The sequence below is a fragment of the Salvelinus alpinus genome, chromosome 17 (assembly GCF_045679555.1).
Source record: "Salvelinus alpinus chromosome 17, SLU_Salpinus.1, whole genome shotgun sequence".
Lineage (NCBI taxonomy): Eukaryota > Metazoa > Chordata > Actinopteri > Salmoniformes > Salmonidae > Salvelinus > Salvelinus alpinus.
The window spans coordinates 28,782,090-28,807,452 of NC_092102.1; the positions used below are offsets into that span (position 1 = coordinate 28,782,090).

The window sequence follows — 25,363 nt, forward strand, 5'->3', positions numbered from 1 at the left end:
TGTTGTAAGGCAGGTCCTCACCAGACATCACCGGTAACAACGTTGCCTATGGCCACAAACCCACCGTCGCTGAACCAGACAGGACTGGCAAAAATTGCTCTTCACTGACAAGTCGCGGTTTTGTCTTACATGGGGTGATGGTCGGATTTGCGTTTATCGTCGAAGGAATGAGCGTTACATCGAGGCCTATACTCTGCAGCGGGATCGATTTGGAGGTGGAGGGTCCGTCATGGTCTGGGGCGGTGTTTCACAGCATCATCGGACTGAGCTTGTTGTCATTGCAGGCAATCTCAACGCTGTGCATTACAGGGAAGACATCCTCCTCCCTAATGTGGTACCCTCCCTGCAGGCTCATCCTGACATGACCCTCCAACAAGACAATGCCACCAGCCATACTGCTCGTTCTGTGCGTGATTTCCTGCAAGATAGGAATGTCAGTGTTCTGCCATGGCCAGCGAAGAGCCCGGATCTCAATCCAATTGAGCACGTCTGGGACCTGTTGGATCGGAGGGTGAGGGCTAGGGCCATTCCCCCCAGAAATGTCCAGGAACTTGCAGGTGCCTTGGTGGAAGAGTGGGGTAACATCTCACAGCAATAACTGGCAAATCTGGTGCAGTTCATGAGGAGGAGATGCACTACAGTACTTAATGCAGCTGGTGGCCACACCAGATACTGACTGTTACTTTTTATTTTGACCCCGCCTTTGTTCAGGAACACATTATTCAATTTCTCTTAGTCACATGTCTGTGGAACTTGTTCAGTTTATGTCTCAATTGTTGAATCTTGTTATGTTCATACACATATTTACACATGTTAAGTTTGCTGAAAATAAACACAGCTGACAGTGAGAGGATGTTTCTTTTTTTGCTGAGTTTAGAAGCATAAGCATTTCGCTACACTCGCAATAACATCTGCTAACCATGTGTATGTGACCAATAAAATTTGATTTGATAAAGAGGGGTAATGTGTGAGAGAGGTAGAGAGATAAAGAGTGTATTTTCACCGCTTTGTAGGTCTTCTTCTGTCCGGCGTGTTTGGGTGCTTTGCCGGGGTCGGTGCTGATCTCTACGTGCATGGCATAGATGATGTCAAAGAAGTCCTCCACCACCGCCACCCTCTTCAGAGAGGATTCCGACCCAGAGCTCCCGTCCACACACTGCAGGAGAGGAGAGGACGAGTGGTACTTTAGCAGACTGGATCATTGGGATGAGGCCTAGAGCACAAGGCACCAAGCCTACACACATACACACACAATACCATATTATGTAAAGCAACACTGACACATTACGCCAAAACATAACCTAAGAGCCCCCAATAGGTAAACAAATTAAAATGCTCTCTTAAAATCAGTCTTTAGTTTAGATAACCCTAATTTTCTTTCACAAAACAATCAAATCTCCTACTTAAAAAAGCCTGAAAATGATTGATCATTTTTATGAAGACCATTAATAGTGAGCAGGGCTGTAACCAGGGTTTGAGTTTTAATGAGGTCCATAAGGCATTTCGATACAATAAAACAATTTGAAATGGTATTTGGAGAACAGCAAAAACAAGCAGAAATGACCCGAGTCATTATCACCTTGGCTGCTGTAGGTTCATTCACCTCAGTTGATCTACAAACACATAACCTATTAGCTATACAATTGTAACGTTATACCCCTGAAAGGGGGTAAATATGAGTCATGATTCACACTGACATAGCATCAGTGATAAAAACAAACATTTTAGAACTGTATTGTTTGCATTTTAATGTAAGCCTACAGGGTATGTGGAGATATTCATATTGAAACATTTTTTTATTTTTTTAAGTTCCTAACTCGTTTGATAAGATTAGTACAGATTCTCAGTGGACCCCACATGGGTCTCTGACCCCAAGTTTGGGAACCTCTGTACTAACCTTTTTCTGCTTGCTTCCTCTCGCTCTGTCTCTGCTGCCTCAGCTTCACCACTGAGCGCCACATCACTGTCTGTCTGTCTCAGTAGCCTACTCTCTCCAAAGCAACGTTATTATGAGAACTTAATAGCATGTATTTTGCTCCTGCTGAGGTAGGCTCCGTTTAACGTTAGCCAGCTAGAAGGATGAAGTAATACTAGCCAGAGCCCTTCAACAATACTGCAATAGAAGTTTGCCGGCAGTTAGCCACCTGACTGACTGACATCTATGAGCGACTATTTATCAGTTGTGCACTCATTCTCAGAAAGTCGGAGTTTGTTTGTTTGGGGGATGTCTGTAGACACGGCAGGAGTCAAGGGACGGTTTTAAAATGGGCTTTTGTCCGGCATCTCGCAAACAAACACACGGTCATCAGCATCTCTGACTCTCTAGTCCAGGCTACTTGAGCCGAGTGCGAGCTGAGGTACAGTAGTTAGTTTCACGTCAGACCCTCCGCCAGTGCCGCGAGAGGGCGGAGAGAGTTTGAGTGGTGAGGCAAATCACTTAGGCAAATCTGGGGGACGCAGGCGAACATAATGAACAAACTACTGTTCATGATTCCACTCAGACTTCGCAAAGATGTCGGCGCGATTATAACTCAGTCAGATCAATAATATAATTTTTCTGAGCTTCGATCAACGCATGGGACCAATATTTAGATGTTGACGTGTAATATATTTTCTTCATTGTGTGTAACATATATATTTGTATTATTATTTATTTTTCAAATTACAAAAAATGACCAAGGTCATGATAGTGTGGATGATGATGGTGGTATTGTAGAAGTCCTTCACCCAAGCCCGCACGTATGCCCACGCGCGCACGCACGCACGCACGCACGCACGCACGCACGCACGCACGCACGCACGCACGCACACACACACACACACACACACACACACACACACACACACACACACACACACACACACACACACACACACACACACACACACACACACACACACACACACACACACACACACACACACACACACACACACACACACACACACACACACACACACACACACACTAGGAGAGGGAGTGGTGCTGGGATTTCTGAGTCTTGTTGGGAACATCCATATTCTCCCCCAAGGCCAGTGGAGAGCTGTGTGTGTACTAGGGGGAGGGGGGTTGAGGGGGGATACCTGCCAGGAGCATGCACACACACACACACACACACACACACACACACACACACACACACACACACACACACACACACACACACACACACACACACACACACACACACACACACACACACACAAACACAGAGAGAGAGTATGTGTAAAACAGCAGGTGGTGCACAAAATGCACTTTAAATCGCTACAAAGAAATGGCTCTTTGAAGTATGTTTTTTTCATTGCTTTGTTTGGTTCGTTGTTTCTTTCACTGGCTGTTCAATCATTGTATTCTCCCTCCTACCAAAGTGTGTGGTCAACAAACTGACACAATTTCGAAAACAGTTAAGGTAAGAGAGGTGAGATCTTTTGTCTTTGTTCAGGATCTTCAAAATGACCACAGGTGGTAGAACCAAACTCTGTTATTTGTAGGCTACTGTAGACAATATTAAGTGTATGTAGTAGTCAGGGATTCACGTGATAACAAAACATTGATAAGGCTATCAACACCATATTCTAATTAAAGTTTACCATAGCTCAAAACATTACATTTAATGAAGTAATTTCATTCTCATTTTGTGGTTTAAGAATTCTTCATATTTACATCTTCACAATTCACAATGAATCTATCATGATCCTTTGCCCATCTTTACACTAATTATTTTCAGAGCTCCAAGCTCCAGCTCCAACAGCATAAAGCAACACCCAACACAAACAGCTCCCCGCTAAAAAGGGTGGGTGAAAAAAAAACACTTCTAGTTCCAACCAGCATTCCGCTCACAATAAGGCAAAACTTGCTGCCATGACAACCGGATAGCTAACCTCTCGGGCAGGTGTGTGGGGCAGCGGGTCATGTGACACAGGCTGCACCTAGTAAAACTTGAATTTCGACATCAAGCAGAATGAACAGCGTGTGGGGGATGACAGATTTTCACGTTATCCAAAATACACACACACCACATTCTCTCTGGCTTCTTCCTCATTATTTTGTCTCAATTTCTCCCGCTCTATAACATTTTGGTCTCATCTCTCCACAGTCTCTCTCATCATGTGAGTATATTCCCCGTCTATGAGCTGGGCTGAGGAGATGTTTCTGTCTGTCCTGTGTTGTGGTGCTGGGCACGCCTCTAGTCTGTTGCCCTCGTTTTGGCTTTGTGTGGGACTCACTGGAGCCGACAGGTGAACATGGGGGATGTGTGTGTGTATCCGTGCCTGTGTGTGTTGTGTTTGGGGGTAGTTCTCTCCTCATTACTGTATAAAACATTGATCCCTGGGCACCTTTAACAGAAGCAACAGTCAGGGAGTCAATGAACTACCTCACTCACCCTCCTCCCCCTACCTCTCTCTCTCGCTCTACCTCTCTCTCAAGCGGCAGGTAATGAAGGTTGCCATGGCAGCGCGGAGCAGCGTGCAGAGCCGAGAGGGCTGCATGTTTCTAAAGCACCAGCTCCCTTCATGGTCGCCGTAATGCCATTCAAACAATGGTGATGATGATGAGGATGAAGATGTTATTTCTTATCGAAAGGTAGAGGCACCGGTGGGACAAGGGGGCTGTTGTTGATTACTCTATAAATAATCCGCAAGGCCCATTAATGATAACATTGGATAATAACATAGGCTAGCCCTGGGTCTTATTCACAACAAACTCTCACAGTCTCACGTCAGAATTAGTCGTTCATCCATGTTTTCAAACGTCAAATTTCAAAGTTGTTCCAAATGTCAAATTTAGAGGCAAATGCTTACGCCCATCACCATCAACAACACCCTAGCAAAGCCTACTTGAAGGTAACAGCACTGTTGCGCCCAGTGGCCGATTTCCATGTCATCTCCCGATGTCCTCAGACATGCATGGACGTATATTAACAATGATAATAATATATTACTATAGCACATTTCATAAGAATCTCAAAGCGCTTCAAAAGCAAAAAACAAACAAGCAATACATCATCATGAGTAGCCAGCTATAGTTAGCTAGGTCAAACAATACATCATCATGAGTAGCCTAGCTATAGTTAGCTAGGTCAACCAATACATCATCATGAGTAGCCTAGCTATAGTAAGCTAGGTCAACCAATACATCATCATTAATAGCCTAGCTATAGTTAGTTAGGTCAACCAATACATCATCATGAGTCTGGACCCTTTGCTGCCGACACGGAGCCCTGCCGATCCATCACGACTGGTCTGCCGACGTAACCGTCCGAGGGGGTTTCAACAGGCTCCTCCGTTGCGACGTCCCCCTGAGGCCCATCTGCTAGCCTGCTGCTAACCCCGGCCTGCTAGCTGTCTGAATCTCCGTGCCTCCAGCTCGCCTAGCTACTCACTGGACCCTATGATTACTCGGCTACACATGCCTAATGTCAATATGCCTTGTCTATTGCTGTTTTGATTAGTAATTTTTGTCTTATTTCACTCTAGAGCCTCCAGCCCTGCTCAATATGCCTTAGCCCTGTTGTTCCACCCCCCACACATGCAGTGACCGCACCTGGCTTAAATGGTGCTCCTAGAGACAAATCCTCTCTCATCGTCACTCAATGCCTAGGTTTACCTCCACTGTACTCACATCCTACTATACCCTTGTCTGTACATTATGCCTTGAATCTATCCTTCCGTGCCCAGAAACCTGCCCCCTTTACTCTCTGTTCCGAACACACTAGACACACTTAACATTAGAATCCTCCTCCCTAAATTGTTTTATTCACTGCTTTAGCACACTCCGCCAACCCGGATGTCCTAGCCGTGTCTGAATCCTGGCTTAGGAAGGCCACCAAAAATCCTGAATTATATCCATCCTTCACTATAACATTTTCCGACAAGATAGAACTGCCAAAGGGGACGGAGTTGCAATCTACTGCAGAGATAGCCTGCAGAGTTCTGTCATACTATCCAGGTCTGTGACCAAATAATTCAAGCTTCTTCTTTTAAAAATCCATCTATCCAGAAACAAGTCTCTCACCGTTGCCGCTTGTTATAGACCCCCTTCAGCCCCCAGCTGTGCCCTGGACACCATATGTGAATTGATCGCCCCCCATCTATCTTCAGAGTTCGTACTGTTAGGTGACCTAAACTGGGACTTGCTTAACACCCCGGCCGTCCTACAATCTAAAATAGATGCCCTCAATCTCACACAAATTATCAAGGAACCTACCAGGTACAACCCAAAATCCGTAACCATGGGCACCCTCTTAGATATCATCCTGACCAACTTGCCCTCTAAATACACCTCTGCTGTCTTCAACCAGGATCTCAGCGATCACTGCCTCATTGCCTGCGTGCGTAATGGGTCCGTGGTCAAACGACCACCCCTCATCACTGTCAAACACTCCCTAAAACACTTCAGAAAACAGGCCTTTCTAACCGACCTGGCCCAGGTATCCTGGAAGGATATCGACCTCATCCCGTCAGTAGAGGATGCCTGGTTGCTCTTCAAAAGTGCTTTCCTCTCCAGCTTAAATAAGCATGCCCCATTCAAAAAATGTGAACTAAGAACAGATATAGCCCTTGGTTCTCTCCAGACCTGACTGCCCTTGACCAGCACAAAAACATCCTGTGGCATTCTGCATTAGCATCGAATAGCCCCCGCGATATGCAATTCTTCAGGGAAGTCAGGAACCAATATACTCAGTCAGATAGGAAAGCTAAGACTAGCGTTTTCAAACAGAAATTTGCTTCCTGTAGCACTAATTCCAAAAAGTTTTGAGACACTGTAAAGTCCATGGAGAATAAGAGCACCTCCTCCCACCTGCCCACTGCACCGAGGATAGGAAACACTGTCACCACCGATAAATCTACGATAATCGATCATTTCAATAAGCATTTATCCACGGCTGGCCATGCTTTCCACCTGGCTACACCTACCCATGCCAACACCTCAGCACCCACTGCAGCAACTTGCCCAAACTCCCCCCGCTTCTCCTTCACCCAAATCCAAACATCTGATGTTCTGAAAGAGCTGCAAAATCTGGATCCCTACAAATCAACTGGGCTAGACAATCTGGACCCTCTCTTTCTAAAATTATCTGCCGAAATTGTTGCAACCCCTATTACTAGCCTATTCAACCTCTCTTTTGTATCGTCTGAGATCCCCAAAGATTGGAAAGCTGCCGCGGACATCCCCCTCTTCAAAGGGGGAGACACCATAGACCCAAACTGTTATAGACCTATATCCATCCTGCCCTGCCTTTCTAAAATCTTCGAAAGCCAAGTTAACAAACAGATCACCGACCATTTCGAATCCCACCGTACCTTCTCCGCTATGCAAACTGGTTTCCGAGCTGGTCATGGGTGCACCACGCTCAAGGTCCTAAACGATATCATAACCGCCATCGATAAAAGACAGTACTGTGCAGCCGTCTTCATCGACCTGGCCAAGGCATTCGACTCTGTCAATCACAGCATTCTTATCGGCAGACTCAATAGCCTTGGTTTCTCAAATCACTGCCTCGCCTGGTTCACCAACTACTTCTCAGATAGAGTTCAGTGTGCCAAATCGGAGGGCCTGTTGTCCAGACCTATGGCAGTCTCTATGGGGGTTCCACAGGGCTCAATTCTCGGGCCGACGCTTTTCTCTGTATATATCAATGATGTCACTCTTGCTGCTGGTGATTCTCTGATCCACCTCTACGCAGACGACACCATTCTGTATACATCTGGCCCTTCTTTGGACACTGTGCTAACAAACCTCCAAACAAGCTTCAACGCCATACAACACTCCTTCCGTGGCCTCCAACTGCTTTTAAATGCTAGTGAAACTAAGTGCATGCTTGGACACATTTGGAGAATGTTCAGACCTCTTGACTTTTTTCACATGTTGTTACATTACAGTCTTATTCTAGATTATTTATTTTTTTATTCCCTTTTGAAGACAGGTTGAAGACAGCTCTTCAACCGATCGCTGTCCGCACCCTCCCGCCCGACTAGCATCACTACTCTGGACGATTCTGACCTAGAATATGTGGACAACTACAAATACCTAGGTGTCTGGTTAGCCTGTATACTCTCCTTCCAGACTCACATTAAGCATCTCCAATCCAAAATTAAATCTAGAATCGGCTTCCTATTTCGCATCAAAGCCTCCTTCACTCATGCTGAAGAACATAACCTCGTAAAACTGACTATCCTACCGATCCTTGACTTCGGCAATGTCATTTACAAAATAGCCCCCAACACTCTACTCTGCAAACTGAATGTAGTCTATCACAGTGCCATCCGTTTATCACCATAGCCCCATATACTACCCACCACTGCGATCTCTATGCTCTCGTTGGCTGGCCCTCACTACATATCCGTCGCCAAACCCACTTGCTCCAGGTCATCTGTAAGTCTCTGCTAGGTAAAGCCCCGCCTTATCTCAGCTTACTGGTCACCATAGCAACACCCACCCGTAGCACGCGCTCCAGCAGGTATATTGCACTGGTCATCCCCAAAGCCAAATCAGATCAAATTGGTCACATACAAATGGTTAGCAGATGTTAATGCGAGTGTAACGAAATGCTTGTGCTTCTAGTTCCGACCATGCAGTAATATGCAACAAATAATCTAACAATTTCCTTTTACAACTACCTTTTAAACACAAGTGTAAAGGAATTAATAAGAATATGTACATATAAATATATGGATGAGCGATGGCCGAACGGCATTGGCAAGATGCAGTAGATGGTATAGAGTACAGTATATACATATGAGATGAGTAGACTTCCTTTGGCCGCCTTTCCTTCCAGCTCTGCTGCCAATGACTGGAACGAATGGCAAAAATCTCTGAAGCTGGAATCTTATAACTCCCTCTCTAACTTTAAGCATCAGCTGTCAGAGCAGCTTACCAATCACTGTACCTGAACACAGCCAATCTGTAAATAGCACACCCGACTACCTCATCCCCATATTATTACTTACTCTCTTGCTCGTTCGCACCCCAGTATCTCTACTTGCACATCATCATCTGCACATATATCACTCCAGTATTAATGCTAAATTGTAATTATTTTCGCCTCTAGGGCCTATTTATTGCACTCCTCCCTACTCTTCTACATTTGCACACATTGTACATAGATCTTTCTATCTATTTTTATTTTCTTTTGTGTTATTGACTGTACGTTTGTTTGTGTGTAACTCTGTGTTGTTGTTTTTGTCGCACTGCTATGCTTTATCTTGGCCAGATCACAGGTCACAGTAAAAAATGAGTAGCTAGCTATAGTTAGTCAGGTCAACCAATACATCATCATGAGTAGCCTAGCTATAATTAGCTAGGTCAACCAATACATCATCATGAATTGCTAGCTATAATTAGCTTGGTCAACCAAATACATCATCATGAATAGCTAGCTATAGTAATCTAGGTCAACCAATAGAGTGCATGCACACTCCAAAGATGGAGAGGGACAGTTCATGGCTTGATCAGAGGAAGGTGGTCAGGGAGATGGTTGATGAAGAATCTGGTGACGATCATGTAGAGGGCTACTCTGGGAACCAGCTTGAGTCATGTAGCTACTGGACTTCAAATCAAAATCAAATCAAATGTATTTATATAGCCCTTCTTACATCAGCTGATATATCAAAGTGCTGTACAGAAACCCAGCCTAAAACCCCAAACAGCAAGCAATGCAGGTGTAGAAGCACGGTGGCTAGGAAAAACTCCCTAGAAAGGCCAAAACCTAGGAAGAAACCTAGAGAAGAACCAGGCTATGAGGGGTGGCCAGTCCTCTTCTGGCTGTGCCGGGTGGAGATTATAACAGAACATGGCCAAGATGTTCAAATGTTCATAAATGACCAGCATGGTCAAATAATAATAATCACAGTAGTTGTCGAGGGTGCAGCAAGTCAGCACCTCAGGAGTAAATGTCAGTTGGCTTTTCATAGCCAATCATTGAGAGTATCTCTACCGCTCCTGCTGTCTCTAGAGAGTTGAAAACAGCAGGTCTGGGACAGGTAGCACGTCCGGTGAACAGGTCAGAGTTCCATAGCCGCAGGCAGAACAGTTGAAACTTCTCCTTCACAATGTATGGCACCAACTTGGCTGACACCTCAGCAGCTCTAGACGCCAGGAAGCTCACCACACACAGTTCAGAGTAGTAGCCAGTCGTCCTCACTATGAGCCCTCTGCCTCAGCACTGCATTCCTTTACTGCATCTCCCATTCATCTCAAGCTTCAGGTGACTCTTCAATTGATGAACACCAAACAGGAGAAAACAGACTGAAACAAAGAGGGACAACCTAAACTTGTCCAATAAGAAGCGCACATTTTTGTTTGCCATTGTAAAACGTTTTTCTACAGTGTGTCATAATGAATATAACCCTGCTTTATAGCTTCTAAAGCTCCATGGCATGCCCCTGTGCCAGCTCCAGCAGTAATGCCCTCTACAGGGAGGCCAGAGGAGGGGATTGCACTGGCCCACACCACCACACCACACTACCTCCAGGAGATGACTACTAGGGAATGACACGTGGGCTGCCAGCCTGCCTGCCCACTACCCCTGTGACTGCCTGGGACACATTATGACGCAACCCCCCCCCCCCCATCCCCTTATGGTTGTAGGGCACATCAGCGGCCCGGGACGATAGCATGTGCGACAGCAGAAACCGCTGCGCATGGATATATGTGGGGCACGGAGGGGGGGCGGTGGGGGGCAGGGGTGAGTTGCACCTTATGGCACAGCAGACAGGACAGCAGGCACCGCCTCCCTACCACCACCACCCCCCACTTCCTGCCTCCCTGGCGATGAGGTCAAAGTCACAGCAAAGAGAGAGAGGGAGAGGGGGAGAGAGGGCTATGGCAAAGCTGCCTGCCCTGCTGCATGCATGCTAAACATGACAAAACAAACATACACTGTACACACACATACATAAATATGTAGCCTATGTACATATAGGGTACAAGCAGCCTACACGCACCCATTTATGTACACATACCAGCAGGGTCGCAACTTTCACTGGGGACGGGAGGTCATGTCCCCCCCACATTCTGAAATTGCATTTTTATCCCCCACAGTTTTATCTTTGCAATGTGATACGAAAGCGGCAACAACAGTGGCCCGGGACAATAGCAGCTTAAGGACCATGCGGACGCCTCCGAGCGGTCAGGTAGGCTGTTTGGAGTGTTCAACCAGCTGGATTTAGGATCGTGGACACCGCAGACTGGGCTGACATGCTGTGTGAAGGCAAAGCTTCTGGACAGCTGGCTGGACCAGCACGGGAGAGTTGAGTATAGTTCAATGTGTATGTGTTGCACTCTTTCACCAAGTTTTAAAAGCAAGCAGAGCAGAAGCTAGTTTAATTTAACAGGAAAAAAAACCTTGTGTTTATTTGCAGTGCTGAGCTAGTAACTGACATGTAACGTTAGCTAATGTTTCATCCCCTCTCGACTGACGAGGTGAATGATTAAGCTACGCTAGCTAGTAGCCACCACAGCCAGGTCAGCTCTAGCCTCTAGTTATCTGCCAAATAGTAATATAATAGCCTCCTCATATCGCTTTCTAACAGCTGTTGGTTGTACGGAAATGTTTTGAAGCCTTTGTCCCATTTCAGAAGTAAAAGAAGTTGGCTAGCTTTCGCCAGTTGATATACTGTTAGAGAGAGAACTTGACAAAATGTGGCTAACGTTAGCTATTATTTTTGCCTCAATCACACTAGACCTGAATCAAACGAAGACACCATCGGCCAAACGATTGAAGATTGATATTCTGACGTTTTTTCAGTGCAATTAGATTTTTATTAGTCCGTTTTGCAATGTAACATTATTGATCTGTCAGTTTCCCTAGATAATTCTCTACTTTTCACACTAACACAGTAATAAACAGCTCTAACAGAGGCGGGTCAGATTTCTTCAACCCGCTCCCGCCCCTACCCGTTGGCTTTCTGTCCGACTCCTACCCGCTGGCTTTCTGTCCGACTCCCACCCGTAAGAACTGGTCCCAAACCCAACCACAGTCCCGCAATGTTATTTTAGGCGTATGTGATGCAGCCATGGTCCCATCAATTTTGCGCCCTTATATTGTATTACTGGGCTATATCAGCCAATGTGCTAGATTTAGATTGAAGAGGGCAGAGTTGGAGAGACTTGCACTTTCTCAAGATATTTTTTTTTATAGCCTACCTTTTAGGAGTGGGAAGATGAAGAAATATGGGTGATCGATATTTAGGCCTATTTCTAGGCAATGTAGTAAACTATAGCCTAATCATAGGCCTATTTAGGAAGTACATTTTCTTGGAAAGATAATTGCCTGTGCTTCTCCGCCCATGCATAGGCTATAGTCTACTCTATTTAATTGAGACCACACGCGCATGTCACGCCATGGCCATAGAGAGGCTTTTATTCTCTATTTTGGTTAGGCTAGGGTGTGACTAGGGTGGTCATTCTAGTTTCTTTATTTCTATGTTTTCTATTTCTTTGTTTTTGGCCGAGTGTGGTACGCAATCAGAGGCCGCTGTCTATCGTTGTCTCTGATTGGGAATCATACTTAGGCAGCCTTTTCCCCACCTGTGTTTTGTGGGTAGTTATTTTCTGTTTAGCTGTTTTGTTGCCTGACAGAACTGTGCGCTTTCGTTTTTCTACTTTGTTATTTTGTTGCGGTGTTCAGTTTATTAAAAATCATGAATGCCTACCACGCTGCACCTTGGTCTCTTTCTTCAACCTACGAGAGTCGTTACAGAACTATCCACCACCAAAGGACCAAGCAGCGTGGTAAAAAGGACGAGAGGACATGGGAGGAGATCCTGGACAGAAAAGAACCCTGGACGCAGGTCGGGGAGTATCGCCGTCCAAAGGAGGAGATAGAAGCAGCAAAAGCGGAACGGCGACGTTACGAGGAGTTGGAGCAACGAGGCAAGAACGAGAGGCAGAGTCAGGGTTCAGACCTGAGCCAACTCCTCGTGCTTACCGTGGGGAGCGAGTGACCGGTCAAGCACCGTGCTATCCGGTGCGCATCCACAGCCCGGTGCGCTCTGTGCAAGCTCCCCGCAGTGGCCGTGCTAGAGTGGGCATTCAGCCAGGACGGATTGTGCCGGCTCAGCGTTCCTGGCCTCCGGTGTGTCTCTTCGGCCCAAGTTATCCTGCGCCAGCTCTACGCACGGTGTCCCCGGTTCGCCAGCACAGCCCAGTGCGGCCTGTTCCAGCTCCCCGCACTTGCCGGGCTACAGGGGGTATCCAGTCAGGACAAGTTGTGCCAGCTCTGCGCTCCAGACCTCCAGTGTGCCTCCACGGTCCAGTGTGTCCTGCACTGGCTCTACGCACTATGCCTCCAGTGCGCCTTCATAGCCGAGTGCGTCCTGTGCCAGCTCTCCACACTCACCGAGCTAAAGTGGGTATCCAGCCAGGATGTCTTGTGGCAGCTCCACTCACTAGGCTGCCAGTACGTCTCCTCAGTCCGGTGAAACCTGTTCCGGCTTCACGTACGAAGCCTCCTGTGATGATCCATGGTACGAAGCCTCCTGTGATGATCCATGGCCCGAAGCCTCCAGTGATGATCCATGGCGCGAAGCCTCCAGTGATGACCCATGGCCCGGAGCCTGCAGTGATGATCCATGGCCCGGAGCCTGCAGTGACGATCCAGGGAAAGGAGCCTCCAGTGACGATTCCCAGTCCGGAGCCTCCAACAACGGTCCCCAGTCCGGAGCCTCCAGCGACGGTCCCCAGTCCGGAGCCTCCAGCGACGGTCCCCAGTCCGGAGCCTCCGGCGATGATCGGTGGTCTGGTTCCTTCGGCGATGATCTGCGGCCCGGTTCCTCCAGTGAAGGTCCATGCACCAGGGCCGTCACCAAAGCGGAGGGATCTGCGGGCAGAGGGGGGGTCTATGTCCCGCACCGGAGCCGCCACCGTAAGGGATGCCCACCAGGACCCTCCCCTTTAGAGTCAGGTTTTGCGGCCGGAGTCCGCACCTTTGAGGGGGGGTACTGTCACGCCATGGCCATAGAGATGCTTTTATTTTCTATTTTTGTTAGGCCAGGGTGTGACTAGGGTGGGCATTCTAGTTTCTTTATTTCTATGTTTTCTATTTCTTTGTTTTTGGCAGAGTGTGGTTCCCAATCAGAGGCAGCTGTCTATCGTTGTCTCTGATTGGGAATCATACTTAGGCAGCCTTTTTCCCACCTGTGTTTTGTGGGTAGTTATTTTCTGTTTAGCTGTTTTGTTGCCTGACAGAACTGTGCGCTTTCGTTTTTCTACTTTGTTATTTTGTTGCGGTGTTCAGTTTATTAAAAATCATGAATGCCTACCACGCTGCACCTTGGTCTCCTTCTTCAACCCACGAGAGTCGTTACAGAACACCTGTTCTTGCAGGTATGACTACTGAACTGGAAGCAGCAAGAATGATGACAGCAACACTTGCTCCCTTTTGCAGGCAGACACAAATGGGTAATCAATATTTATTGAAAATGAAAAGGCGCAACACTCGCTCACCATAGTAGCCTAACCTATGTGTGCGTTGTGCCTTTTCCTTTTCAATGATGATGATTACATTTTCTGATTACACTAATTACGTTGGTTGAGCCCCTTCCACTTCTTTCCATTATCAATATTTATTTACAGACACTGCAGTAAACTACAGTCTAATCATATTTAAGTCAATTTCATATTTCAAGTTAACTGCCACTTTATTCTCCACCCATGTAGGCAGCCTACAACGCTGCAGGAGCTATGTTTATTTTGCTTTATTCCAGGACAATGTGGACTGCCCAGACTTTCAACGTAGCAACCGTTTGCTTGAAGAGGACTACAGAGGCGAAGTGGCTACTCTCAGCAAACAAGTAACAAACCTATACAAGCTACTGAGGAACCCACACCCGTTTACTTTTTCTTTCTCTTCTACCCCAGTAGCCGGACGCTGATCTGGTCTGGTGGAAATGTCGCCCTGTGTCGGCTCTCCACAGCTGACTGGCCATACTCTGCAGGGATCCCTCCTCAAAGGGGTCTCCCCCTTCCCTGGAGAACGGAGCTAGTAGTATGCTCCTGGATGACTTGGGGGATGTTGCTGTTCTTGACCCTACCAACCAGCCATGGAGATATGTCACTTGTCGGGGAAGTCGAAGACAGCGTCCTCTGGCAACGGTGGCCCTGCTTGGAGATGTTAAGCCCGGACAGGACACAGACCAGAAATGGCTTCGCCGCCCTGGATCCAGAGGTTCCGGCGCCTTCTTCCCTAGGGGCTTCCGATTCGAGATCGGATCCGGAGGTACCTGCGCATTCGTCCTCTGTTCTGTCTCCCTCACCGGTGGCTTCTACCTCAGGCTCAGATCCTCAGAGCTCACACCCTCATCAGACCGTGAGGCTGCCTGAGACTCCGGCCCATTCATCATCCACGATGGATACTACAGCTGGCTCGGGTCCATCGGGCCCCACCACCCTTCGGTCCTTTTTTGGTGTTTTGAACTGCATTCTTCAGTAATTTTGATTGTTGATATGGAAATTTTGTTAGAACCTTATTTATTATAAATGTGTGTGTAATAATATTTAACATAAGAATAATATTACTATGTGTGTGTGTGTGTGTGTTTGCATGTGCCGCTCACTGTGCATTGGAAGAATTGTAAATCCATTGTGAAAGGCTATGGAGTTTGCGTTGCAAACTATTTGGATGAAATGTGTCCATATATTGGTATTTTAGGGCCACCTATCGGTTGTAAATATGGATGTTATCGGTCTGAGCTGAGTTAAGCGGTGCGTCATTTTGTCCGATTAAATTAAATATCGGAGGCTATCGCTTGTGTATCTTGGCTACATTGGTATTTACATTTGTTGAAAATAGTTTTTCAATTTCAGTTAATAGCCTATGTCACATGTTTGAGCTATCTGTTGTATGGTGAACTTGGGCTTCATCAATGTTTATTTGTGAGTAAATCTGGTTTTGGTAATAACCAGTGCTTACCCAGCCACCGACCTCACCGCACATCACTGACACATGTAAATACTGTGCATACATGGGACAGCATTATGCTGGTATTGGAAAGTTCTGCTGGATAGCATCCACGTAAACCAAGGGATAGTCTGAGGCAGCAAGCAACACACACAGACACACACAAAATGTTTTGATAGTGTTGATACTGGACCCTGACAAGAAATGAACAGAGCCAAATAAAGGATAGAAAGAAATGTCCTGCTACATTTCAGACAGGCTTTCAGTGTGAGGCACTGCGCTTACTGTGCCACCATCAATTGGGTGTTTATCTATGCATCACGTCTCTCTTTCCCCCAACCCTTCACTCCCTTCACTCCTCTCATCCCTTCTCTCACAATCCCTTTCTCCCACGCTCCATCCCCTTATCCACCTATACCTCCATCTCTCTTCTTCCCTTTCACTCTCTGTCCCTTCTCCACCCCTCTGACCCCCCGCACTTCCAGGCCTGTGCTCCCTCCAGCGGCACAGAATAATTGTAGCCTTCCTCCTCTTTCCCTCCCGTCTCCACCCCCCTTCCCCATCTCTCTCTGTATTTCTCTCGCTCTCTTTAACTCCCCCGTCCCATTCCAAACAGCCCTGTTGCTAGGAGACGTGAGGGGTCGATTCAGTAAACGGCTGCCTGCCCCTGCCCCTCACCCTGCCAGCCCACCCCCACCCCCTCTCTGATGGGCGGCTGTGAATGGAGGGATCGAGGGAGGAGGAGGAGGAGGAGAGCTGTGGTGTGCACAGCCTCTGCAGACGGTAGGGAGTGTGTCCAGCCACGGGGGCAAACAGACGCAGCCAATGTGCATCACATCCAGGATACACACACACGCCCTCACAAACATACTCATCAAGGGCACACATGTAGACAAGCACATAATCACACACGCACACACACACACAGAGAGAGAAAGCCATCTCATACACAGACACACTCCAAGCGTCAGAGGCACTGCTTAAAATAACAAGACGCAGCTGGTGTGATAACATAAAGGATAAAGCATCTCCAAACCATACTAATATATTGTAAGTAGCCTGGATTATATCCACTGAGGTGTGTGTTTGAGGAGCCCCATGCCTTTATTTGTTTGCCAACAGTCATCAAGTCCACATATAGTACTAGTATATACTACTACTGGCAATTTCCAATTCATTCTCTTTATGCACCTCATTGTGGTGGGTAGTGGGAGCACGTCTTGGAGCAGGCTGCGGTGGAATGTGGCTCCGCAAAGCCGACACACGGTGACCTGCTTCTGTTCTGTTCTCTCCAGTCAGTCACAAAGAGAGGCGAGACGCAGCACAGAGAAACACCCTCAAGAAGAGCCATCCAAGAAACACACTTCAGATGGGCAATGGGTAGAGAGATGGAGGGGTGAGATAGTACTGTAGGTGGATGGAGAGAGTGAAGACAGAAAGATGGGGGAAGAGGCTGCAGAAAAGGGGTACGGATGAGTGTGTTGTGCTCACAGCTCTGTGTTAGCTCACAGTGAATAAGACAGCCAATACCATTTTATGGGCCAATCTTCCATAATGGCTGCCTTAGTAAGCAAACTGTTGTCTGAATTACAGATCAGGGTGCCCACACGGTGCCCAGTGTGTACCAACCAGGGAAGGCTCTGACTGTCTGTCGTCACAGCTAGGTGGCACGGCTGGTGGCACAGCATAGCAGAATGGCTACATCTGCTCTCCTTCCTTCCTATCCTTGCTATCTCCATCCTGTTTTTCTCCCTCTCTCAAATCCTCTCTCCTTTGCTCTCATTCTGTAGATGGCCCTGTTCTATCTCCCTCCTCCCCCACCTCTCTCCGTTTCCCCTGATGTTCTCTTTCTTTACCCTATCCTTCCCCCTCTCGCTCTCTCCTCTTTCTCTTCCTCCTCTCCTTCTTTCCGGACCTGGAGAATGCTTCATTATGTTAGCGTTAGTTGGGTTAGGGGGGCTGGCGGGCTCCTCCTCTCCTCTCTCTCCCAGTGGAGGATTAAAACACTTGACAATCCCAATATCCCATTCCAGACGCTCCAGATCGCTCCTCTGTCTCCCCTCATCCTCCCCTCATCCTCCACTCATCCCTCCCCTCCTCTCCCCAACGCCCCAGCGCACTTACATGCTGCCTGCCATGTTATATCGCATGCGTTCCTATTTGTACTCATGTCTGCTCATACTCTACCACCCAGCAGCAGGAGAAACAACTACAACATGGAATGAATGCTCCAGTAGACCACCTGCTATAGAGGCTACCAATACACTGAGTGTACAAAACATTAGGAACACCTTCTTAATATTGAGTTGCACCCCACCCCCATTTTGTCCTCTGAACAGCCTCAATTCGTCTGGGCATGGACTCTACAAGGTATCGAAAGCGTTCCACAGGGATGCTGGGCCATGTTGACTCCAATGCTTCCCACAGTTGTGTCAAGTTGGCTGGATGTCCTTTGGGTGGTGGACCATTCTTGATACACACGGGAAACTGTTGAGAGTGAAAACCCCAGCAGCATTGCAGTTCTTGACACAAACCGTTGTGCCTGGCACCTACTACCATACCCCATTCAAGGCACTTACATGTATTTGTCTTGCCCATTCTCCCTCTGAATGGCACACATACACAATCCGGGGCGGTCGGGAGCCTAGTGGTTAAGAGCGTTGGACTAGTAACCGAAAGGTTGCAAGATTGAATCCCTGAGCTGACAAGGTAAAAATCTGTAGTTCTGCCCCTGAACAATGCAGTTAACCCACTGTTCCTAGGCCGTCATTGAAAATAAGAATTTGTTCTTAACTGACTTGCCTAGTTAAATAAAGGTTCAATAAAAACTCCACATCGACAGGACTTCAGCGGAGCTGGTCGAGAGCTCAAGTTCCTCTGTGTCCAAATCACTAAAGACTTAAAATGGTCCAAACACATGCACACAGTCGCGTAAAATGCACGATAGCACCACCCTCGCTTTCCTGGCGCTACAGTGGGTGGTGTGGACATCCCAGTATGTCACTGGGGCCGAGCTCCCTGCCATCCAAGACATCTATATCAGTGGTGTGGTAGTTTAGCCCGGAAAATCGTTAAAGACTCCTAAGCCATAGACTATTCTCCCTGCTTCTGCACAGCAAGTGGTGCCGGTGCATCAAGTCTGACACCAACTGGCTCTTGAACAGCTTCTATCCCCAGGCAATAAGACTGATAAATAGCTAACAAAATATACAGACTGAGTTAACCTTGTATCCTTATTGACCTTTTATGCACACTCACAGGGCCCTACACACTCACTCCAGCATCTGCTCACTCACACATTTGCACATCAGTGGAAGCTCCTCAGAGGAGGAAGGAGAGGACAATCCTCCTCAGTGAATTTATTTTTTATAGTGAAACATTAAAAAGTTATCCTTTTAAGATAAAACTATACAAAATATATTCATGTACCAAATAATTGATAAAAACACACTGTTTTGCAATGAAGGTCTACAGTAGCCTCAGCAGCACTCTGTAGGGTAGCACCATGTTGTAGCCGGAGGACAGCAAGCTTCTGTCCTCCTCTGGGTACATTGACTTCAATACAAAACCTAGGAGGCTCAAGGTTCTCGCCCCCTTCCACAGACTTACACAGTAATTATGACAACTTCCGGAGGACATCCTCCAACCTATCAGAGCTCTTGCCGCATTAACTGACATGTTGTCCACCCAGTCAAAGGATGAGAGAATTAATCTAGTATTGAAAGCATAAGCTACAGCTAGTTAGCACAGCAGTGCATGAAATGTGGTGAGTAGTTGACTCAAAGAAAAAGACAATTGTTGAACAGTTTTGAACAAATTTAATTATTCCAAAATGAAGGAGAAGCGAGAGAGAGAGAGATAGCTATATTTCGTAGTATATGTTTTTTCACTTTCACTTACTTAGCTAGCATCAACTGCAGCCTACTCAAACACCCAGCTCAAACAGAGAGGGATGCTATGTTAGCTAGCTGGCTATGGCTGTCTAACACTGGAACTCTTCCAATTAATCAAATGGCCACCAGACTATTACATTGATCCCCCCCCCCCTCCATTTGTTTGTACACTGCTGCTACTCGCTGTTTATTATCTATGCATAGTCACTTCATCCCTACCTACATGTACACATTACCTCAACTAACCTGTACCCCCGCACACTGACTCGGTACCGGTACCCCCTGTACATAGCCTCGTTATTGTGTTAATTTTTATTATTCCATTTATTTATTTATTTTTTACTTTAGTTTATTTGGTAAATATTTTCTTAACTCTTCTTGAACTGCACTGTTGGTTAAGGGCTTGTAAGTAAGCATTTCACGGTAAGGTCTACACTTGCATTCGGTGCATGTGACAAATAAAGTTTGATTTGATTTTGATTTGAAGTCAAGGTAAGCTTTTGGTTTTATTAATGTATTGCCACCGGGGCCTGCCGGTGTATCTGCTAAACTGCTTGCTGCTGACTGTAGACTGATTGATTGTAGCAGGTTTACGAAGGCGTTAGTTACAGCAACTATGGTGATTGTCTATGATGTGACAACTCTTTAAGTTGTGTTTTGCTGTTAGCGCTCATGATATGAAGGTTAGGCTTGGATTTTTTCCCCGCCTGATCACAGACAGCTGATGTATTGTCCACAAGCTAAGGAAAATGGTGTGAGGAGAACATGTAGATAGTCGCGAGAAGGAATTATATATACAACAAAGTGTTTGTATATGGCTGCTTTGAAAGTGATCAGGGTGTATTCATTCCGCCGATTCTGTTGAAAGACGTTTCTTAAACGGAAGCAAAGGGAACGAAATGGGGACAAACATACCTGAATTTGTCCAATAGAAAATAGTTTGCAACAGTTGGACTAATTATTACAGCCTAGATCAGCTACAGTTGAAGTCGGAAATTTACATACACTTAGGTTGGAGTCATTAAAACTCGTTTTTCAACCACTCCACAAATTTCTTGTCAACAAACTATAGTTTTGGCAAGTCGGTTAGGACATATACTTTGTGCATGACACAAGTCATTTTTCCAACAATTGTTTACAGACAGATTATTTCACTGTATCACAATTCCAGTGGGTCAGAAGTTTACATACACTAAGTTGACTGTGCCTTTAAACGGCTTGGAAAATTCTAGAAAATGATGTCATGGCTTTAGAAGCCTCTGATAGGCTAATTGACATCAGTCTTCGACCATCCGCCCGAGGGTAGAGCGGCGGGGGAACGGCTTTTCCACCTGAGGCAGGGGACGAGGAGCGCCCAGGATTTCGCCCTGGAATTTCGGACCTTGGCCGCAGGAGCAGGATGGAACGACAGGGCCCTTATCGACCACTACAGATGCAGCCTGCGCGAGGACGTCCGTCGGGAGTTGGCCTGCAGGGATGCCACCATCACCTTTGACCAACTGGTGGATCTGTCCATTCGGTTGGATAACCTGCTGGTCACCCGCGGACGTCCAGAGAGCGCTCTGTCGGTTCCATCTTTCAGTACCACTGCTCCGGTGCCAATGGAGCTGGGAGGGGCTACGCTTAGGGAGGCTGGAGGAGGGGCCTTCACGTGCACCATCTGTGGCCGCAGAGGGCACACTGCCGGTCGGTGCCGGGTTAGTCCCTCTGGGAGTCGAGGCAGCATGCAGGGCTCTCTGGCGTCACCCCAGGTGAGTCTGCACCACTCTCATCCAGAGTCCACCTGTTTGTTCATGTTTGTTTTCCTGAGTTTTCCCCGCATAAGGCGCTCGTCGATTCAGGCGCGGCTGGGAATTTAATCGACAGAGCGCTTGCCCTTAGTTTAGGGATCCCCATTATTCCTGTGGTTAGACCCTTCCCAGTACACGCTCTGGATAGTCGACCATTAGGGTCCGGGTTAATCAGGGAAGCCACCATCTCCCTGACCATGGTCACGCAGGGGGGTCACGAGGAGAGAATCAGTCTCTTCCTCATTGACTCTCCTGCGTTTCCCATGGTACTAGGCCTTCCCTGGTTGGCTCGTCATGACCCCACCATTTCATGGCAACAGAGGGCCCTCATGGGGTGGTCGCGAGAGTGCTCGGGGAGGTGTGTAGGGGTTTCCGTTGGTGCTACCACGGCGGAAAGTCCAGACCAGGTCTCCACCGTGCGCATTCCCCCAGAATATGCCGATTTGGCTCTCGCCTTCTCCAAAAAGAAGGCGACTCAATTACTACCCCATCGACGGGGGGATTGTGCGATAAATCTCCTGGTAGACGCTACACTTCCCAGGAGTCACGTGTATCCCGTCGCAAGCGGAGACGGCGGCTATGGAGACATATGTCTCTGAATCCCTGCATCAGGGGTACATTCGGTCCTCCACTTCACCCACCTCCTCGAGTTTCTTTTTCGTGAAGAAGAAGGGAGGTCTGCGCCCGTGCATTGACTATCGAGGTCTAAATCAAATCACGGTGAGGTACAGTTACCCGCTACCTCTCATCGTCACAGCGATTGAGTCAATGCACGGGACGCGCTTCTTCACTAAACTGGATCTCAGGAGCGCTTACAACCTGGTGCGTATCCGGGAGGGAGACGAGTGGAAGACGGCATTTAGTACCACCTCAGGGCATTATGAGTACCTCATCATGCAGTACGGATTGATGAATGCTCCATCAGTCCTCCAATCCTTTGTAGACGAGATTTTCAGAGACCTGCACGGGCAGGGTGTAGATCGATGACATTCTGATATACTCCGCTACACGCGCTGAGCATGTGTCCTTGGTGCGCAGGGTACTTGGACGACTGTTGGACCATGACCTGTACATCAAGGCTGAGAAATGCCTGTTCTTTCAGCAGGCCGTCTCCTTCCTAGGGTATCGCATTTCCACATCAGGTGTGGAGATGGAAAGTGACCGCATTTCAGCCGTGCGTAATTGGCCGACTCCCACCACGGTAAAGGAGGTGCCGCGGTTTTTAGGGTTTGCCAATTACTACCGGAGATTTATCCGGGGTTTTGGCCAGGTGGCTGCTCCCATTACCTCACTGCTGAAGGGGGGTCCTGTACGTTTATAGTGGTCGGCTGAGGCGGACAGGGCTTTTGGGCACCTAAGGGCTCTGTTTACCTCGGCTCCCGTGCTGGCCCATCTGGATCCCTCTTTGGCATTCATAGTGGAAGTGGACTCATCCGATGCTGGGATAGGAGCCGTGCTCTCTCAGCGCTCGGGTACACCACCGAAGCTCCGCCCCTGTGATTTCTTCTCGAAGAAACTCAGCCCGGCGGAGCGGAATTATGATGTGGGGGACCGGGAGCTGTTGGCTGTGGTTAAAGCTTTGAAGGCGTGGAGACATTGGCTTGAGGGGGCTAAACACCCTTTCCTCATCTGGACTGACCACCGCAACTTGGAGTACATCCGGGCAGCGAGGAGACTGAATCCTCGTCAGGCAAGATGGGCCATGTCTTTTACCCGTTTTGTGTTTTCCCTGTCCTACAGACCAGGTTCCCAAAATGTGAAGGCAGACGCACTGTCCCGGCTGTATGACACAGAGGAGCGGCCCATGGATCAGACTCCCATACTCCCGGCCTCCTGCCTGGTAGCGCCGGCCATGTGGGAGCTGGACGCGGACATTGAGCAGGCGTTACGTACAGAGCCCGCTCCCCTCCAGTGTTCCGTCGGGCGTCTGTACGTTCCGTCTGCTGTCCGTGACCAGTTGATCTATTGGGCCCACACGGCACCCTCCTTTGGTCATCCGGGGATCGGTTGGACGGTGCGCTGTCTGAGTGGGAAGTACTTGTGGCCTACCTTGGCAAAGGACGTGAGGGTTTATGTTTCCTCCTGCTCGGTGTGCACCCAGTGTAAGGCTCCTAGACACCTGCCCAGAGGTAAGCTATTTCCCTTACCCGTTCCACAACGGTCTTGGTCACACCTGTCAGTGGACTTTCTGACCGATCTTCCTCCCTCACAGGTAAACACCACGATCCTGGTCATTGTGGATTGTTTCTCTAAGTCCTGTCGTCTACTCCCTCTGCCCGGTCTCCCTACAGACTGCAGAGGCCTTGTTTACACACGTCTTCCGGCACTACGGGGTGCCTGAGGATAAAATGTCTGATCGAGGTCCCCAGTTCACCTCGAGAGTCTGGAGGGCGTTCATGGAACGTCTGGGGGTCTCGATCAGCCTCACCTCAGGTTTTCACCACGAGAGTAATGGGCAGGTGGAGAGAGTGAACCAGGATGTGGGCAGGTTTCTGCGGTCTTATTGCCAGGACCTGCCGAACTCGCTCCGCCACTCCTCCACTAACCTCTCCCTCTTTCAGTGCGTATTGGGGTACCAACCCGGTTCTGGCGCCGTGGCTTCAGACCGAGGTTCCTGCGGTGGATGACTGTTTCAGGCACGCGGAGGAGACATGGGAAGCCGCCCATGTTCACCTCCAGCGAGCCGCGCTGCGCCAAAAAAACAGCGCGGACCGTCACCGCAGTGAATGGCTCTCGACCCAAAACCTGCTCCTCCGCCTGCCCTGCCGGAAGCTGGGGCCGCGGTTTGTGGGGCCATTCAACGTCCTGAGGAGAGTGAACGAGGTGTGTTACAGGTTACAGCTTCCCCCCCGATTACCGTATTAACCCCTCGTTCCATGTGTCTCTACTCAGGCCGGTGGTGGTTGGTCCGCTCCAGGAGTCTGAGGTAAGGGAGGTTCCTCCGCCCTCTCTGGACATTGAGGGGGTCCCGTTCCGTTCGTTCCATCCTGGATTCGAGGCGTCGGGCCTTCAGTACCTCGTGGAGTGGGAGGGATACGGTCCGGAGGAGAGGTGCTGGGTTCCGGTGGCGGACGTGTTGGACCCTGAAATGCTGCGGGAGTTCCACCGTCTCCGGCCGGATCGCCCTGCGCCTCGCCCTCCGGGTCGTCCCCGGGGCCGGTGTTGTCAAGGGGGGTTACTGTCACGACTTCAGCCGATGTCGGCTCCTCTCCTTGTTCGTAAATTCATTGTCCATTCGTAAATTCACAGCATGTCGCTTTCGGAGAGTTCAGTAGGGTTGATCCGAGACTTCTAACCTCACAACGACAGTCAAGCATCCAAGCTAATTGGCTAAAGTTGGTTAGCTACTTCCAGACACAAATGAGAGAACAACTCACTCTGACGATTTTACTCACCCTAGCAGAGCTGGTTAGGATGTTTTCATGTTATCTAGAGCGTTAGTGACTGTAACTGTGCTGCTGGCAACAATTTAATTGCGTTTTTTTGCCAACATTTACTAACACCTCTCGTGTTGTGCATTCAAAAATTAATCAGTTATTCTGCGCTCTGGCACACAGACAAGAGTGCTCTGAAATCAGAGTAGATAGCCAGAGTGAATTTATAAACACACCCCTTGGTTACTCAAATTTTTCTCTCGACCTGAGTTGTAAACTTTCTTTCATAGGCTAGGTTGTAGCAACCTCGTGATTTGTATAGGGAAAATTCTAGTACCATGTAGTAGCCTAAACCTATCGATGTTACATTGAGCTGGGTGAATGGAATATGAATGACAGTCATC

At 48.1% G+C, this 25,363-nt stretch overlaps 1 protein-coding gene across 2 annotated transcripts in view; it reads right to left on the bottom strand.

Annotated features, from left to right (window-relative positions):
• The window catches only part of LOC139542674 (nucleolar protein 4-like), a 182,357-nt gene that overhangs the window by 119,202 nt on the left and 37,792 nt on the right, over positions 1-25,363 (bottom strand). For both annotated transcript variants that reach the window (XM_071348397.1, XM_071348396.1), the window contains exon 2: positions 1,004-1,156. In XM_071348397.1, coding sequence (XP_071204498.1) covers positions 1,004-1,156 — 153 coding nt within the window. The remainder of the gene's footprint in view (positions 1-1,003; positions 1,157-25,363) is intronic.